At 39.1% G+C, this 17,238-nt stretch overlaps 1 protein-coding gene across 1 annotated transcript in view; it reads right to left on the bottom strand.

Annotated features, from left to right (window-relative positions):
• The window catches only part of RGS5 (regulator of G protein signaling 5), a 54,267-nt gene that overhangs the window by 15,741 nt on the left and 21,288 nt on the right, over positions 1 to 17,238 (bottom strand). Inside the window, exons 2-3 of the mRNA XM_007130598.4 lie at positions 8,523 to 8,633; positions 2,584 to 2,645 (exon numbers count right to left, since the gene is read on the bottom strand). Of these exons, the coding sequence (XP_007130660.1) occupies positions 2,584 to 2,645; positions 8,523 to 8,633 (173 nt within the window). The remainder of the gene's footprint in view (positions 1 to 2,583; positions 2,646 to 8,522; positions 8,634 to 17,238) is intronic.

Genomic DNA, 17,238 nt, shown 5'->3' with positions numbered 1-17,238 from the left:
GTACCGTAAAAAAAAAAAAAAAAAAAAAAGTTATTCACGATGCACAAAAGCTGGTGTTTGGGAAAATAGGTCAAAAATTGTTTCTTTAGGTTGATTGTGTTGGGGTAGAATTACTTGGGCATGCCTGTCATTCCACTAGCCCTCTTCTAGAAATAGCTGGACAGAGAGCTGCAGAGACAAAATGGCAAGAGACAGACACAACAAGAGGGAGAGGCATAGAAGCAGAGATAGAGGGAAAAATGTAAAGAGAGGAAGAGACAGAGACACAAACAGAGGCAGAGGGAGGGAGAAGCTGTCTTATTCGCTCATGGCATCACCTCCCATAGAGCATGGCACTCTTTTGTTTCTGTGAGATCTCTGTATCCATACCAGAAACTCTCTTTTTCATTCATGCTAGTTTGAATGGATATATTTATCTTCTCAAGGAAAGAATTTTGACTAGAACAGTTATCAAATGCTTTTCCATTTATTGCTTGGTGAAATCGCCCAAGTCTTAAAAGTGTTAATTACTTAAGAGGATAATGATGTGGAACTTAAGGACACACATATATATATACACAGACATATACTATATATATAACATATATAGTATATATAATTTTAAATATATCTAATTAAATAAAACATTGTGAATTTTATGTATATTTACACACCCATGCATATACATATTTCCCCTCTAAGAAGCAGAAAATATTACTGTGAGACTCTCAGGCCTCAAGCTCACATCATGAAAATCATCTGTTTGCAAGCTGAAAAACTTCAGTCCCTCAACAAATGCTAAGGTGTTAACACTGCCTCTGGCTTAACTTATTCCAATAGTTCTCTGTCTCCTGAAAGCCTGAAATATATGAACATGTGGCCCTAAGGATTAGTATGACTGAAAAGGATTTTATATGGCCACATAAATATATATCCTTCTCTTTAATGGTTTTAAAACCATGGAAATGGTTCTGCTAATTCTCAGGTTTGTTGACAGTAGCAATAAATACCTGTACCCAGGGTACTTAGAATTCATAATATATAATATGTCATCTGTCAGGTTGCTACTGGCCCTAAAACCACTGTGTAACACAATAAATAAATCAATTGATAAACAAATATTTTTCTCCTAGTTGTCTTCATGGAATTTCTGTGTCCTAGAAGGATAATGAAGTCATTCATTAACCCAGTTATTCAATAAGTATTCGTGGAACACTTTATATGTGTCAGGACTGGGTACTCTGTTTAACACAAGAAATAAAAAGAAAATTAAAAATGGATAATATTGAGAAAGTTCCAAATCAGAGGCTTTGGTGTTCTGCCTCCAAATATAAGATATTGATTCTGTCGCAGGTAAGCAGAAGATTACCTCACCAAAAACAAGAAATAAAAAAAAGCTTTGCATACAATTCAACATACATTCTTTGCTATCCACCCTGTGTCTATTAATCTTGATGGTCCTGTGGGAAATATTTTTTAAATCCTTATTTTTGCAAAGCATTTAACAAAGTTTCATATTCCATCTTGTGGTGAAAATGGAAAAATATGGGTTAGATATCTTACATTGAATCCTATTTTTAGAGTGAACGATTCAACAAATATTTGTTTTCCTATTACTGTGCACTTCCTGTTGTGAAATTATCCAGAAGAAAAAGACTAAATCCTGGCTGTCAGTGAGTTTATAATCTGTCATAGGAGGGAGACGGCTAAGATCAGAGTACAATGTAGCAAGTAATAGCGGCATAAAAGTGTGCAGACAAATTGCACTGGAACCTCAGAGGGAGGATAGATCATTCCAGATGGTCAAGGAAGACTAGGCATTTAGTATGTAGATTCACTTTTATAGGAGAGGAGAATTTCCACAGATAGAGATATGAATACAAAGTATTCCAGCCAAAGGGAATACATGTAGAAATCCTACATGGAGGGGAAAACAGTTCAATTTGACTGCAGACCAGCCATATCATAATTATTATGGAATCCTAAACATTGGAAATTTGAACTTGATACTTTAGGCCTGGGAATCAGTAAAGATTTTGTATTGGGGAAAGGCAAATGGTGCTCAGGTATATTGGTATTATCTTGGAGAGGAGTTCTTGCTGGCACTTTTTTCATGCCTTGAATGGAGATATAAAAGGTCTGCTGCCAGAAGAGGAAACTGTGGTTAGGGGAGGTTAAAAACCCATGGCAGGTTACAAAAGCAATTAATAGCAACTTGAACTGGGACATACACCCAACCCATTCCTCATAGTCCAGTGATATGTACCCTGCTACACCGAATCCACAGCAAGCCATTATGAGACCAAGCTGAAAGAGGCAGTATCTCTATTTTACTGATGAAAATTTTAAGAATGACACAGATCAAGCCACTAGCTCCGCTCACACAAGTAAGCAGGACAGATGGGAATACAACCTGCGCTCAGGAGTCCTCAGGACACCTTATTTTCACATTCTCCCGCCATGAGCTAGATAACTACACTCCCCTGGCATTCTTCCAAAATTGAAGAAACGTCAAAATTGGAGAAGAAGGACATGGGCAGCCTAAAGCTTTTTTTTTTTGCCTCTGTCCTTCCCCTGACCTTTATAAAGATAATTCAGACTTACAGTTGTTCTGCAAGAGCTTGTCCAGGGAATCGCGCCACTGCAGGGCCTTGTCCAACGAGGGTCTAAATCAAGTATTAAGAAAGAAAAAGGGGACAGCCATAAGAAGGGAGTTAATCACATACACCAACAATGACTTGGATTTGCTTTTCTTTGAAATGTTACAATTGATGACCCATTCTCAGAACAAGGGAGTTAGAACTGTTTTATTCTGAACAAGTGTGTATGATGAGCTGGGTTTGCTTGCCTACATGTATCCTGCATATTTTCATCTCTTGTTGAACAATTGGGTTAGGCCTCTCCCTTTTCAGAAGTAGAGTCTATTTGTCATGAAGCCATGTCTTGATATTCTTGTGTATCCCATAACAGTGCCTCCAATTGTGGTCTTTTTTTCCAAAAGTAACTGAATAAAATCCAGTTGTCCCATTATAGGGCTTGAAATCATGTTCCCTGCTTCACTAGTGCTGCACTTTAAACACCAACTTAATCTGCAAAGGGCGTCAGATTCCACATCCACAGCCCTTCGCCACCTTATTAGGGTTGATGGAAGATGCAAGGTGTGAAGCTGCCTCGTGTTGGGAATGTGATCACAGGAAGTCTACATTTTAAAAACTCTGGGTGCATTTTCCTGCCTAATTAGAACAGGAAAAAAAAATTTTTTTTTAAAGATTTACTCTTCCTGAGAAGAGAAGTGGTTAGACACCGTGAAAAGGAACGTTGTACACAAATGCTCAGGATGCTGAAGATAATAGTCAACACCTAATTCCCCCTTAGGCTGTTTTTGTTTTAACGTTTATATATGCAGAAACCCTGCAGCTCTTTCGTTTTAACTACCAATTTTTCTTTCACAGCAGAATTGTGTGAAGGCCGGCTGGTATTGTCTGGGAAAAATGGCTGACAGTGCTCTCCCAGGGCTCCCCACTCAGCCCCCGCTCTCACTCTTGTGTTACAATGTGAGTTCTTCGTTGTCAAATCAAAACAGACTAACAAGGTATTTATTAGAACATTAAAGCCAATGAAGGCGTTTTTCCTAAATTGGAATTTCCTTAGCTCTTAACTTGTTGATCAACTGTTCAGACAACCCAGGAAAATTCCTGCTTCTGGCTTTAAAAAAATAATATCTTAGGGCTTTAATTCTTTAGGTTATCAGTGAGATTGATAAGACAGTTGCTGATTCTCCTTTTCATTTTGCTCTCGAGGCTCAGAGTCAGCCTCACTTTACCTATGTAAGGAGTGCAGAACGGCAGTAGATTTTTTGGCTAAAACGCTGTGACTAATTCCTTCCATTCTCTATTCCTCACTGTGGAGGATGTGCAGATTTTGAGTCTTAATTATACAACTTTCCATAAAGTTTTACACTTTTACTATTTGAAGGTTAAAACATTCCAGTACTGAGAGTAACAAACCTGGTGGAATAATCTTAAGTGGTTTCATTTTCCTGGCTAGAAACATAGGTATCATAGATCAAAAACTCAACACTAATTCCTGGGAAATTTATTTTTAATGGGTGAACTACCTTCTCTCCTCCCGTTTTCTTCTGATTAGTGTAAAGGAACACAGGGAGGAGAAATGACATGAGGAAGGAATTACAAGCATGCCCATATATCTTTCTGCCTCATTTTATTTCTAACAAGAAAAGGAGCTATTTTCTAGAGGTCAATAACTCCTTTTGGCTCTTCTATATTACTTCACACTGAGAAGTTTTCCTATGTATATATTATTTTGTACCAACGTTTTTAGCACAGTCTTACAAATCTTAATTTCTTCACTACAGTGGGTTCAATGTTGTACATATGACACCCGCCAAGTCTTTATTGTTGACAGAAACAAGACATTAAATAATTGAACAAAAGAAACAGAGCAAAGGGAAGGCTGAATCGCCTTCTGATTTTGTAAATACCCCTCGTAAAATGAAATCACCTTCCTGCCCTCCATTTCCTCTGGCTAGTATGGAGGGGCACAGGAAGAAGAAATGGCAAGAGCAGGTGCACCGAACTTAAGCATGTTACCAGATCCAAGCTGTCCCAAATGGTCTTGTTAGAACCAGACTAATGGTCACAATCAGCAGTGCCTCACAGCCAAGATTAAATTCCTGAAAAGGATATGTGCAGAACCCGCTTGGGGGTAATATTAGTCCAAATTGTTTCAAGGACACAGTCAAGCAGAACACATCCTCCACACCTCGAAGCCCAGTATTCTGATTCTCAGCCTAAGAGGTGCCACAGGTTCATCCTGTCCTGATTCTCAGAATCTGCCATTAAGTCTGAATTCTTTGAAACGAGATAGATGCAGATCTAAATGACCAATAAGTATCCTGGTTTGCAAGGTCGTAGCTGATCACAGGGAGTGGGCATGGAGTTTCTGTGTGTGGATGTGGAGGGAAAGAGGAACCCAGTTCCAATGAAAGTCAAAGTAAACATTTATAGAGATGATTAACTGTTTTATAATGGCCAGTGTAAATGCCACTTGGTCGAGGAAGTGATGATCTCAGCTGGAAGTGTTCTCTTCCTCTTTACTGTACTCTTACCACATTTACTTCTTGAATCTCCTACAAGGCAGTGATGCACTCACTGCCTGGAGGTATAGCTTGTCAGCCATGGAAAATTTTCCCATTCTACCCTGTCCGACAGTGCGTTCCCTGCAGCATTAATCTACCCGGCAATATGCATGTCAGATTAATGTGTAAATTAATAACGGTTCAGTTTGCTCAGAGTTAGTCTGGTCGATGAAAGCCAAAATAACCCAACACTTAAGAGTACAGAATTTTTAGCCCCATGAACCATGACTACAGCTATAAGCAACTCTGGCATTTATTAGCTCTAACTTTGGGAGACTATTTTAACCTCTCTAAGCACCCGTGGTTTTCTTTTTTGTTTTCTTCCTTTTTAAAAATATCTACACAGTCCCTGGCACATATTTAAAAACTCCTGATAATGTTTTCACGTGCTCTCGCCCTTGACCAGGAAAGTGAAATCCAAGTTATTTATTGGCACTTAAGTGCCTGTTCAGTTCTCCCTTCTTTCCTGCAACGTGTCTGCTCATGTCCAGTCTCAAGTTCATGGACATTTATTGAGCCCTCCCGCCAGGGCCAACAGTGACTTGGGCACCATGGATGGGGATGCAGATAAATACACCTGCCACTTTTTGATGTCTATCCATGGGCCAAACATTGTGCATCCATCTTTAATCCGCACAGTAAGGCTCACTCTGCAGTTTACCAGGCCGGAGTGTATGTAGGGCAACAGTTTGTAATGGTTCTCCCCCGTGCACAGGCTAGGGACTGTTTATGTGTGGAGGTCATTCTAGAGTTATAAAGTGGCAAAACAACAGCAACAACAAAAGGTAGTTAAAATTAGTGACATCAACAGAGAGTAAATGAACATCTAGAATATAAAATAAACTATAAAAATATCTCCACCAGCTCTTGAGTATTTTGCAATTGATTATATTATGAGCCATGATAATAGTTACTGTAAATTAATTTACATGGTCTTGTAACATGTTTATTTTTCATTATGAGGACCTATAGCAGAGCCTTAGGGAATGCTCACATATAGAGGGTGGGCAGAAGTGGGAGCCCTTAGAGAGAGAGAAGGCAGGGGGAGAATTCAAAATTAGAAGTTAAGGTGGAGAGTTTTAAGGTGGCCAACTGGTGAGCAGAGTCAAATGCTGTCCCCGAGTCAGGAGTTAGCCCTTGGTGATGATGGTTTCAGTTAGGTAGTAAGGTTTAGACCCAACAAAAGGAGTTAAAGAAGAAATTGAAAGCAGTGACTTTCCATTTCTAGAGTTTTCCAGCATAAGCAAGAGGAAGAGATATGAATAGAAGGGGTGAGGGGCTGGGGGGGTGTTCTTCAGAGTGGAATATGGTACTTGTTTGTTCTAGTGGAAGAGGGTGCAGAGGGAAAAAGAGCAGTTAAGAATACTAAAATGGTAACAGAAGCTGGCCTTGGGTGGTAGGGATATAGGCAATTTTTTTCTATTTTTTTTTAATGGTTCAATTTTTTTTCTAATGAGAAGAATAAAACTATATTTAAAAAAGAGAAAATGCTTTTTTTAAAAGGGATTGCTTTTTTTAAAAAGATGAGAGGAGTTAAAAATACCTTCCATCCGGAGAAGGTCTATTTTCTCCTCTGAGATTTATTTTCTTCTCCTTGAGAAGAATGTGGGTAAAAAAATACAGAGAAACTTTAAAGTGAGGAGAAGTGAGATCAACTGAGCTCCTGCAGAACACAGTCTTCTCCCGCTTGTTAAAAAGCATGGAAATTTGCCAAATATGAGTGAAATGGGGTTTAGGAGTTTGGAAGAGGATAGGAGAGCTTTGTAACGGTCACTGTTAAAAATGCAGTAGAGATGCACAAATATTCTCTAGGGATAAGAAAGATTTTTCCAAAACAATTCAAACTTCTGGAAGAAAAAGGGGGCTGGAAGACAAGAGAAGAAAATAATCCAATAAATGACAGCCCCAAGTTATCTTCCAAAACTGCTTCTCTCCAAATCCTTGTTAAGCTTAATAGTTCAAGTGTCTGTGTGGGATATTAAAGCAGAGAATCAAAGCAGGAAATGTAGCACTGTATTTATTTTTTAAAAGTTAATTCCAACAGATCAATAACCACCACAATGTTTATTTCCAAATAGACTTTTTGATCTTTTGCTATTATGAAATGTGATTCTTATTCTCTCCCAGTGCCTGGTGCCTGCCACTCCACATTGAATTAACTTCCCTTTTCTAAATGCAGAAAACTCAATTATGCCTCATTTCTAGTTTGGGATCACTTTGAAGTAATAAAAGGAGAGTGGAAACATCCACTTAGATTGATGAAAAAAATTTAAAAGGAATAACCTGTCTCTCTATCCCCCAACCAATCCAGCTATATTAATTTGAAGGTCATTTGGAGAAAAGATTGGCCAATTTATACAAATATTAAATTTTAAAAGAAATGGAGGTTAAAAGGGATTCTTATATTTTTACCACACTTCTGTGATCTCTTCAAAGCTTTTAGGTAGTAGAGTGAAGGGATTTGAATACATTTGGCTTTTCTTCTTCCCACTTTCCTTTCTTGATTTTAGCGGTGTCTCTGTTTTAAAGGGAAGATGGAGTGTATCTGTCTAGTCAATGTCGGGCTGTGTAGCTAGTGGAACAACGGTAAACACCGTGAATGCTGTGAGTAGTGTTATTAAGTTAGAGTAATGCCAATGAAATTGTAGGCTATGTTCACTGCCATAACATCGTGAATATTCAGAATTATAGCTTCCCTTCATGCCTAGATTGATAGAAGTATGTTGGTGGGTAGTTAGGGACTGCAGAAGTCCTGTCAGGACTATTAATTTATGGACTGGGGAAAAATTGCTTGATGTGCATTAAATAAGAGTATCTGGTCAAGTATTCATTCCTCCACCAGGGAACAGTCCTCTGCTCCTCTTTTAGACATTGAAGGGACAATATCTTGGAAAAGAAACCTTTAGGCTTAATAGTCTGCCTTGAACTTAGCCTCTTCTTGAGGGAAATGTCACCACTTGTATCTCCCTGTTGAGGAAGTAGCCCTCAGGATATTTCCTGAGCAGGTGAGCATCCAGGGATCATAATTAATTGGATCAGGAATGCTCACCTGACCCAAGGACAGCAAGTGAGCAGGTATTTTAACCACACTTCTGTGTGACGAGGTGGCTGGTGCCATCTTATAAGATATGGCCTGTTTCTCCAATTATGTCCCAAGATGTGGCCTTATCTTCATTTTTTAAGCATCCTGCCAGTAAGCAATATTATGCTCCATACACAAGAGAGTGAAAAAAAAAATCCTATTCACAAACCAAGTCTCTGAGTACTCTTATGATCTTCAATGAGTCACTGAAGTGGGGAGTTCTACAGAGGAGGGATGGGGCTATACAGTTGAAGAATAGCCATCCTCTGGAGGAAAAGAGTGGAATCCATAATCACGACTCACTTCTGGGTCTTGGCTGGTTTCTCTGCCTTTTCAGTGTATGGAATGACAAGGTCAACAGCAGACTCCGGCTTCTGGAGGAGAATTCCAAACTTGATCTTAATCTCCTTGGCCCTGAAAGAAGAGACGTATGAGGGGAAATGGACAGCATATAGCATAAAGATCTAAAAAAGGGATTTCATTCTGTGTCAAAGAAACGAAAATGAGCAAAACCCCATTTCACTGCTGTGGCAGAAAGAATACTAATGTAGAAATTGGGACACATGATTTCTAATAACATTTATCAAGCTCTTAACATGTCCCTGGCTAATATGCATTATCTCATTTTAATCTTAATTATTGTTTTATATGTATTCTTTCATGTTATATATGGCAGATACTATAGTAGTCCTATTTTACAGGTGAAGAAACTAATGACAGAGAATTCAAATAACTTACTTAAGGTAACCCAGCCAGTATGTGATGGAAATGGACTTGACCCCAAGCTGTCTGACATTAAGTTCACAGGTAGAACTCACTGTATTGCCTACCAGTCTTCTGAGGGCTCTGGTCCCAGCTCTGCCATTAATTAGACATATAACTTTTGAAAAAATAATTATATTTTATTGCCAGACCTCAGTTCCCTCATCTGTAAGATGACAGGGTTAACCTAGATGTTTTTTTCAGCCATTTGAACCTATAAAATTAAATTATTCTGCTTGATGATTACTTCTCTGTAAACTGTTCTTCTTTTATATGGATTTGATTTTTTTCCAACCCCTTGCCCATTGTTCCACAATGGCTATTGTAGTATCTTACACCCAGTAAGCCTTCAATAGATGAGTATTAATTACCAACAGACTGACAGAATCGTATTACTCCTTTCTATCTTCAACATTTAAGTGAACAGACATGGTCAGAATTCTGGGCACTTCTCCACCCTAGAATGCAACTGTTTTCATGCCCAGTTCAAAACTAATCTCCTAAGTTACCCATCATTTTATCACAAGTCTGAATTCAAAAACACCAAGCAAATCTTAAGCATTAATCCATAAGACAAGCCACTGCATATTGAGAGACCCAAAAAGCTGTCCTTTCACTGTCCCCTTGGCATTTCATACATGCTTTTAAGATAGGGTATATCATATTGCATGATGGTTACTTATTTATGTGTCTGTTTTCCAAGCTGGATATAAGAACTTTTTGCAGGTGGGAATTGAGTCTTAAATACCTTTTCAACCCTGTGCATAGCACAAAGCTTGGCAGCATAGTCAATATTCAAAAATATTTGCCAAAGTGAACTAAAAATATCTTGATTTTTGTTCCTCACAAATCTGCTGACATTTATTTTCCAGTCAATGCTGATCATAACCGAAGCCTTACAGAGCTGTGTCGGGATTAGGATATCATGCTGTTGCCAGATAGAGTTTTGTTACTATAAACACATTTTCCTCATCCATTCACACGGAGACAGTGATGAGACAATTTAAGTAAATAAAATGTGTGACATTAGCAATTATGGATATTAGGGAGAAAAAGTTAAGGACATATACTGTATAACTTAAAAAAAATAAATATTCAATCATATCGTAGGTTCCTTTAGTATAGTAAATGTTATTTTGAAACTCTGATTTAGAATTAGTAACCTCCACAATGTCTTTTCCTTTTCGTTTCTTCCTGCCTGTGTTCTCTCCCTAGGACCCGCTCTCCAGCTTAAGACAACTCAGGTACCACATTACAGCAGATGAAGCTCCGCTGAGCACATTACAACTGAAACAGAATGTTCTGCTGAGGGAGCTTATATAAAACATGAGAATAAGAATGAGTGTACTTTGATTCCAGGCTCTGCAATTTGCTTAAACTATCTAATGTTAAGTTTTTTCACCTAGAAAGTGGGACTGATAAAATAGTACATATTTATACAATTTTTGTGATGATTAAATATGTTAATGCATGTGAATCACTTAAAGCAGCAGTTGGCATATAATACTGCTTCTTCCAAGTTAGTTCTAACTGCATAATCATTTTTTTCCAGCCAAACTCAAGCCATGTTCCCTAGCTTTGACTACCAAATTAAAACATTCAGAAATTTCCCACATGTTACTAAGAATTAATACACCCACTGCCTCCCATATTCTACCTCTGGAGACAAGAACTGCCAATTTTATGTTTATCTGAAAGATGAAGAAAACAGTATTTGGGGGGAAAAATGCATGCAATACGTGTGGCTACCCTCTGCTGGCCAGTGTATAGTACTACAGCCAGAAGCACCAGGTTCATCTTTTCCATCAAGACACGCTATCCCACCCAGAACTTGAAGAACTCCATCCATAATATCTATTCTGCTTGCTCCACATGTCCCTCAGTTCCTGCCCATAAGGGGAAGTCATGAAGCAACTGTTTGAGTTTCACTTGACCCAATAGTTCACTCACAAATATTTAGCTAAAGATTATCTAATGAATGTCTAATGAATGTTTCTCCAGTGCTTGGTATTTTGGTTGGTTCTTTAGATTTTTGTTTTACATTTTTTTTCCCCATCTCAACTTCTGTTTCTCTTTTCTTTTTCTCTTTTGCTCCATTTGAACCATTTGCTTTTGTAAAAGGCAGAGAGATATTTGTGTTTGATTGCTTAGTGAAAGAGTAAGTTGGACATGAAGAGGTTATCAGAATGAAGGGGTTGAGCATTTTTAAATTTCATTTATTCATACTACTTTACTCCTTGATCATGTTACTGTGCCATCAGGACACAGTAAACAAACACTCACAGGGTTTTGTCTTTGCCTGCAGGGTACTTATAGCCTATTGAAGTCTCAAGGTTGTGAGCAATCACAGGCAGGTATTAAAGAAGAAGATGCCCAGAGAGCAGCATCTCTCTGGGCATCCAGGGTCCACAAAGGTGAACAGCAGAGCACTGGGGGAGGACCCCAATGTCCACAAGGGTGAGTCAGTGGGGCTTCTCAGAAGAGGCAGGGGTAGAATAGCAGTTAGCCAGGTGGACAAGAAAAGGCTGGGACTTCCGGGTAAGAAGAGAATAATGTGCCTATCATTTGAAGGGATGCAAAAGTGGTTCTGCATTGCCTGAGTGTAAAGTGTGACTGGAGAGAGCAGCATGCCATGTTAGATGAAGCCTGTTCACTCTGCCTCCCCTTCATGATGGAAGGATGGATGATGGAGGACCTCTGTATAGTATGCAGCCTTCAGCAAATTTGGTATGAAAACCAAAAAAAGGTAAAACTATTGAAAGGTGCTTTCAAAGACTGTCTCTACATGAAGAAGTGGCATCCTGTCTTACAAATCTGTTTCAAATATTTCTTTTGCTAATTCTTTCAGGATGCATTTTCCCATGAAAACACTGTCTATAAATGTGGTTAAATTCTCCAAGACATCCCACAAAAGACTTTTAAAACCAGAATGAACCAGAACCCTCGTATAATTTTATCTATATCACTATTTAAATTGTCTTTTTGTGGGATAATCTAGAAATCAACTGCCATTTATAACACTGCCCATAGAAAATCAGATTTCACTTCCTCAAAGTAGAGAAACATGCCAGAACATCAGATTACTCTTTTCTTCATACTTGCCCTGGGGATGTAAGGGAGAAAGGAAATGCAGGGCTTCAGAAAATACTTCTCTCTATGGTTTAGTATAGGTTCAAATACAGGACGTTAAAATGTTAACGCACATAAGTCGGGAAGACCATTTGGTTGAATTAGGAGTTTGACAGCATACAGGGAGTGAATAACATTATTGTCTCTCTTATAAAACAGTGAATGTTTAAAAGCTGAAGAGTTGACCAGTGCTGAGATCGAAACTACTTGAAACATTTTACCCTTTCTGTAGGAATAAACTGTGTTATTACATATGTTTTTCTCCTTAAGAGTTCCTGGAATAATATTTCATTGCCCGCTCTCCCCTTCCTCCCCACCATAGGGACATATCCAAATATGGGAATGAAAAAAACAACAACAAATGGAAAATCAAGCAAAACAAAACCTCAAAGCTTCCATTTTATTTTCTCCTTTAAAAATAAGCTTGAATGTATCTGACATTCATGTAATGTCAAAAACAACCCCAACCAGAGAAGAAAACTTTTTAATGTGTTTATGATTTCAACTCAGTCCTTGGCTCTATTGGACCGTCCACCAGGCAGTTTTCCTGGCTACATTATATTAATACTTGTTAACAAGAAACGAGTCTTATCTCTTCTCATCTCACCCCCAACCTTGTTATCCTTTGGTTTTACAAAGAAAAACTTGTTTTGAAATAAAATCATTGGAATTCCTGCGTGAAATTTTAATTAAGCGTTCAGAGGAAGATAATCCTTTCACTAGATGGCTCACATTAGTGATTTCAAACTGAAAAGAGTTTGAATAATTGTAGGGTTGTGCAATTTTAAATCTGTGCCCTGTGTGGGTATGCTTTCAAAAGGCCCTGGGCCACCTCTGTCCTTCCGACTAATCGGTGAATTGAGGGAAAGTTATTACCTTAGGGTGAATAAATGTGGAAAACAGTACAAGCAATCACTAAAACAAAAACATAGCAGAATTTTTTTTTTTTTTTTTTTTTTTTTTTTGTGGTACGCCGGCCTCACACTGCCATGGCCTCTCCCGTCGCGGAGTACAGGCTCCAGACGCGCAGGCTCAGCGGCCATGGCTCACGGGCCCAGCCGCTCCGCGGCACGTGGGATCCCCCCAGACCGGGGCGCGAACCCGGCTCCCCTGCATCGGCAGGCGGACGCGCAACCGCTGCGCCACCAGGGAAGCCCAGCAGAATTTTTTAAAATACAATTATATTCAAGTAAAATTTATCAGTAACCAGCTATATATAAAGTCCTGTGCTAGGTGTTTCAAGGATTACGAAGATGTTTCTTGCTTCAGAGACACGTGGAACAAGGGAATGTAGGACACATACATGTAAACTATATGCTAGATATTTTTCTACTCATTGATAAAAGTGGAGGGGATATATTAATAAAAGAACATAGACCCTAGCCTCAAGGAGCTCAAATGTGATAACGTGAAGATAGTGTAATAGGAGACACATGCTTTAACAGCTGCCCCTACTATATTCTCAGAGGCCTCTGTATTTTTCCTTCATGGTCCTTATCAATTTGCATTATGTCTCTGTGTATTTATTTGAGTACTGTCTGTCTCTCCCATTAGAATGTCAGGTCCCCAAGAGCAGGGTCAATATCTGTTCTGTTCACAGCTCCAGTCTCAGCACTTAGCCCATGGCCTGGCACTTAACAGACATGCAATAAATATTCACTATATAAACTGATGAATCAGCAAACGAATGAATGAATTGAATTGCTAGGTTATAGTAAAACTGCATTTGGGGGTGGGTGGGTGAAATATTGGGGTGTAGCACAAAATAAGCCATCGAGGACTAAGATGTCTCTGATTTGGTTAACTGCAGAGAGGCAGTGTCATTAAATGATTACAAGGACTCTAACTGAACTCGATTTCTGTCTGTTAGAGAAGTTGGAAATAGACGAATGGGGGCTGAAAGGGAGTATGCTCTTCAGTCCCTCACACCAGATAGGACACACTCTGATGAGAAGAGGCAGGGAGGGTAATTACAATCACTCAGTCTGATCAGAATCCATCATGAGACCAAAATTTATCAGGATTTACTTAAACAAAACTATTCCTGAAGCACAGACTAGTTCTGACATTGGACATATGTCGGGAACAGCCAGGAAGGAAGACAGGATGGAGAAAAATTGGGAAGTATAGGACAGGGGATTTAGGACACATTTCTGAAAGAGGTGTTCCAACATGTCCCCTGTCAAGGACAATCCAATTTAAATCCAACCCAATTTAAATCTGTGTTGCAGATGCCCCCTGCTGGACATGGGAAATAGTGAGCATCAATGAAAAAGAGCAGATCTGTTCCAGGCTGCTGCCTTCTGAAGAAATACCACAAACCTTGTTTCTACAGGAGCAAAAAGGACATGCCTTTTCTTGGCTCCAAAAAATGTGATAAATACCCATTAAAGATAAATAAAAGTTCCTAAAACACTTGTTAGCAACAAGATTCCACAGCTGGAGAGTACTACAGCTGGATCTGAAAAGCAGAGGAAGAAATGAGCTTTCTAAGTTCTTTCAGCCAAGATCTGAGTCACGTAGACAGAACCCCAGCAGATGCTGATGGAGAGAAGGGAGCCCAGAGGACTTATGTCCACTGTGCTGGACCCATCTAGAGAGATTCATTTGGTTCAAGAGTGAAAAGCCTTCTTGTTGACTGCTCATTGAGAACTTGAGATCATTGGAGTTTGTTACTGATAGATGGCTCATGAGACACAGGGGTGATCTTGAAAATCCATAGTAGAATATAAGGAAACATCTGTGGAAAATCAGGTCAATTCTAGAACTGAAATTCTCAACTCCCCAGGATCCTCCATACATGGCCCCTTAAAAATCAAGAATGACTCTCAAGTGCAGGGGGAAGCCCCTCCAGGGTCATTTTGGTGGAGAGAGAATGTGTGAGTTTGGCATCTACCATTTTCCTGAATTAACCTACTTCTATTTGACCTAAAGAAAATCCACCCATTGCTTATGTTTTAGCAGAAAATGAAAAAGTAGTTTACTAATGTAATGTGATACCATGTTAAAGTCTGTATTTTTTTATCTAACACATATTAATATATGATACATTATGTGACTCTAGGTTAGTTAATATGAAATACTCCTCAGTGGTCCAAATGATAGAAAGATGAAGAAAATGCTAAAGAATATATGGTATTATTATTATTCATGCATTAGGATATAACTCCAGAAATGACAGCTCTGTTTCCAAACACAATTGAATCATTCCCTGGTAGAGCTTTAGGTTTTCACTTATATTAACCATGAATTAAATAACAAGCCATGTCAAACTGTAAAATGGCTGAAAAAAAGGAATTGACAGGGACTTCCCTGGTGGCGCAGTGGTTAAGAATCCACCTGCCAATGCAGGGGACACGGGTTCGATCCCTCGGCCAGGAAGATTGCACATGTCTCGGAGCAACTAAGCCCGTGCGCCACAACTATTGAGCCTGCGCTCTAGAGCCTGCGCTCTAGAGCCTGCGAGCCACCACTACTGAGCTCGCATGCCACAACTACTGAAGCCTGCCCACCTAGAGCCCGTGCTCCACAACAAGATAAGCCACCGCAATGAGAAGCCCGCGCACCGCAAGGAAGAGTAGCCCCCGCTCGCTGCAACTAGAGAAAACCGCATGAAGCAATGAAGATCCAATGCAGCCAAAAATAAAAATAAATTAATTTTTTAAAAACGGAATTGACAACGTCAGTTGTGTCAAATGTGTACATAGGAGTCACTTTTGTCTATTATAACCTTCCAACACAGTATTTTCTAACCTCTTCTTTCAGTAAGTTCTCTTAATGATAGCTATTTTCATTATGTTCAAGCTCTTACCTCAACTACCCCAGATTAATTCATCACCAGGGCCCCTCACAGGCAACCTGCTGTAAAAGACTAGGGATTCCATCTACAAGCTTACTGACTTGGTTTCATAGGATCACAGTTGAGATTGAAAAGACTGGCCTCAATAGCGTCTCCTTTGGCTCACTTATTTTTTCAACAAATTAAAAGTATGCTTATAAAATGCTTGCCATGTGCCGTAGACTATTACAGGTTTTTAAATCCCCAGTGAAACAAAAAGACAAGATCCTCTCATGGAGTTTATATTTCAGTTGGGCAAGACAAACACAAAATAAGGAATCCAAACAATGAAATGAAAAATTTCAGCTGCTTGTAATTGCTACAGTGTGACACTGGGTAAGCGTTAGCTTTAGCTGCTTGCTCTAATCACAGTGGCAGTCATCAGGCTTGTGAAAAAGACCCCACTCCAGAGGTGGCTGCTGTTAAGTGCCTCAGCTGCCTTTATAGAGAGCAATACCAGTTGCTTTGTCAATTAGCAGAGCATGTTAGAAGTGAGTTTTTACATGTAGATTTGTTCAATAGGGAATGGGCTCTCTCCAGTCATAATAATGATATTCAAGTCATTTGTACTAGAGACACTATTGTGCAAACTCACACCCACTCCATAGAAAAGTTGTAAGAATGTAAATAGTTCTTCACTCTTAGAGATGGCACCTGTGGCTTGATCCCTAAGTAGTCCTATATCTAGGCCTTGATACAGAGATTTCTTGTTGCCTGATACCAGCTACAAAGGTATTAGAATCCAACCTCAGAATATTATTGTCAGAGTGAAATTTTCCTACACGTTATAGTCAGAGCACAAAGAATTATGCCTTTATTGAGATTACAGAACCAGTTGTATAAATATTTTGCACCAACTTGTTAGTAACTATCTGCCTAAGTAAGTACAGAACAATGGGTTTCATTATATATATGGTGGTCTTGCTTTCATTAACTGGTAGTGAAGTTGTGGAGAAATCACAACTAACCATCACCCACCACTAACCATTAATAGCTACAGTTATCTACCAAAAAGAACCTAAGAGTTGGATATGAATAGATTGATTTAGGCTAGTTTTCAATAGCCACTTACAATCTATGGGACGTTATGCAAGCTATATAATGTCTCTTGGCCTCAGTTCCATCATTTGTAAAATGAAGATAACATTAGTACCTGCTGTAAAAAGTTCCCGGGTGGAGTGCATGAGATGATGCATGTAAAAGTTAGCCCAGTGCCTGGCACATAAATAGCATGTCATACATGGTCACCATCATCATCATTTCTACTTATTTAGTACCTATCTTATACCA

Source organism: Physeter macrocephalus, chromosome 4 (genome assembly GCF_002837175.3).
Source record: "Physeter macrocephalus isolate SW-GA chromosome 4, ASM283717v5, whole genome shotgun sequence".
Lineage (NCBI taxonomy): Eukaryota > Metazoa > Chordata > Mammalia > Artiodactyla > Physeteridae > Physeter > Physeter macrocephalus.
Note: the sequence above shows the minus strand (reverse complement) of the source record. Positions and strands in the feature narration are given on the sequence as shown.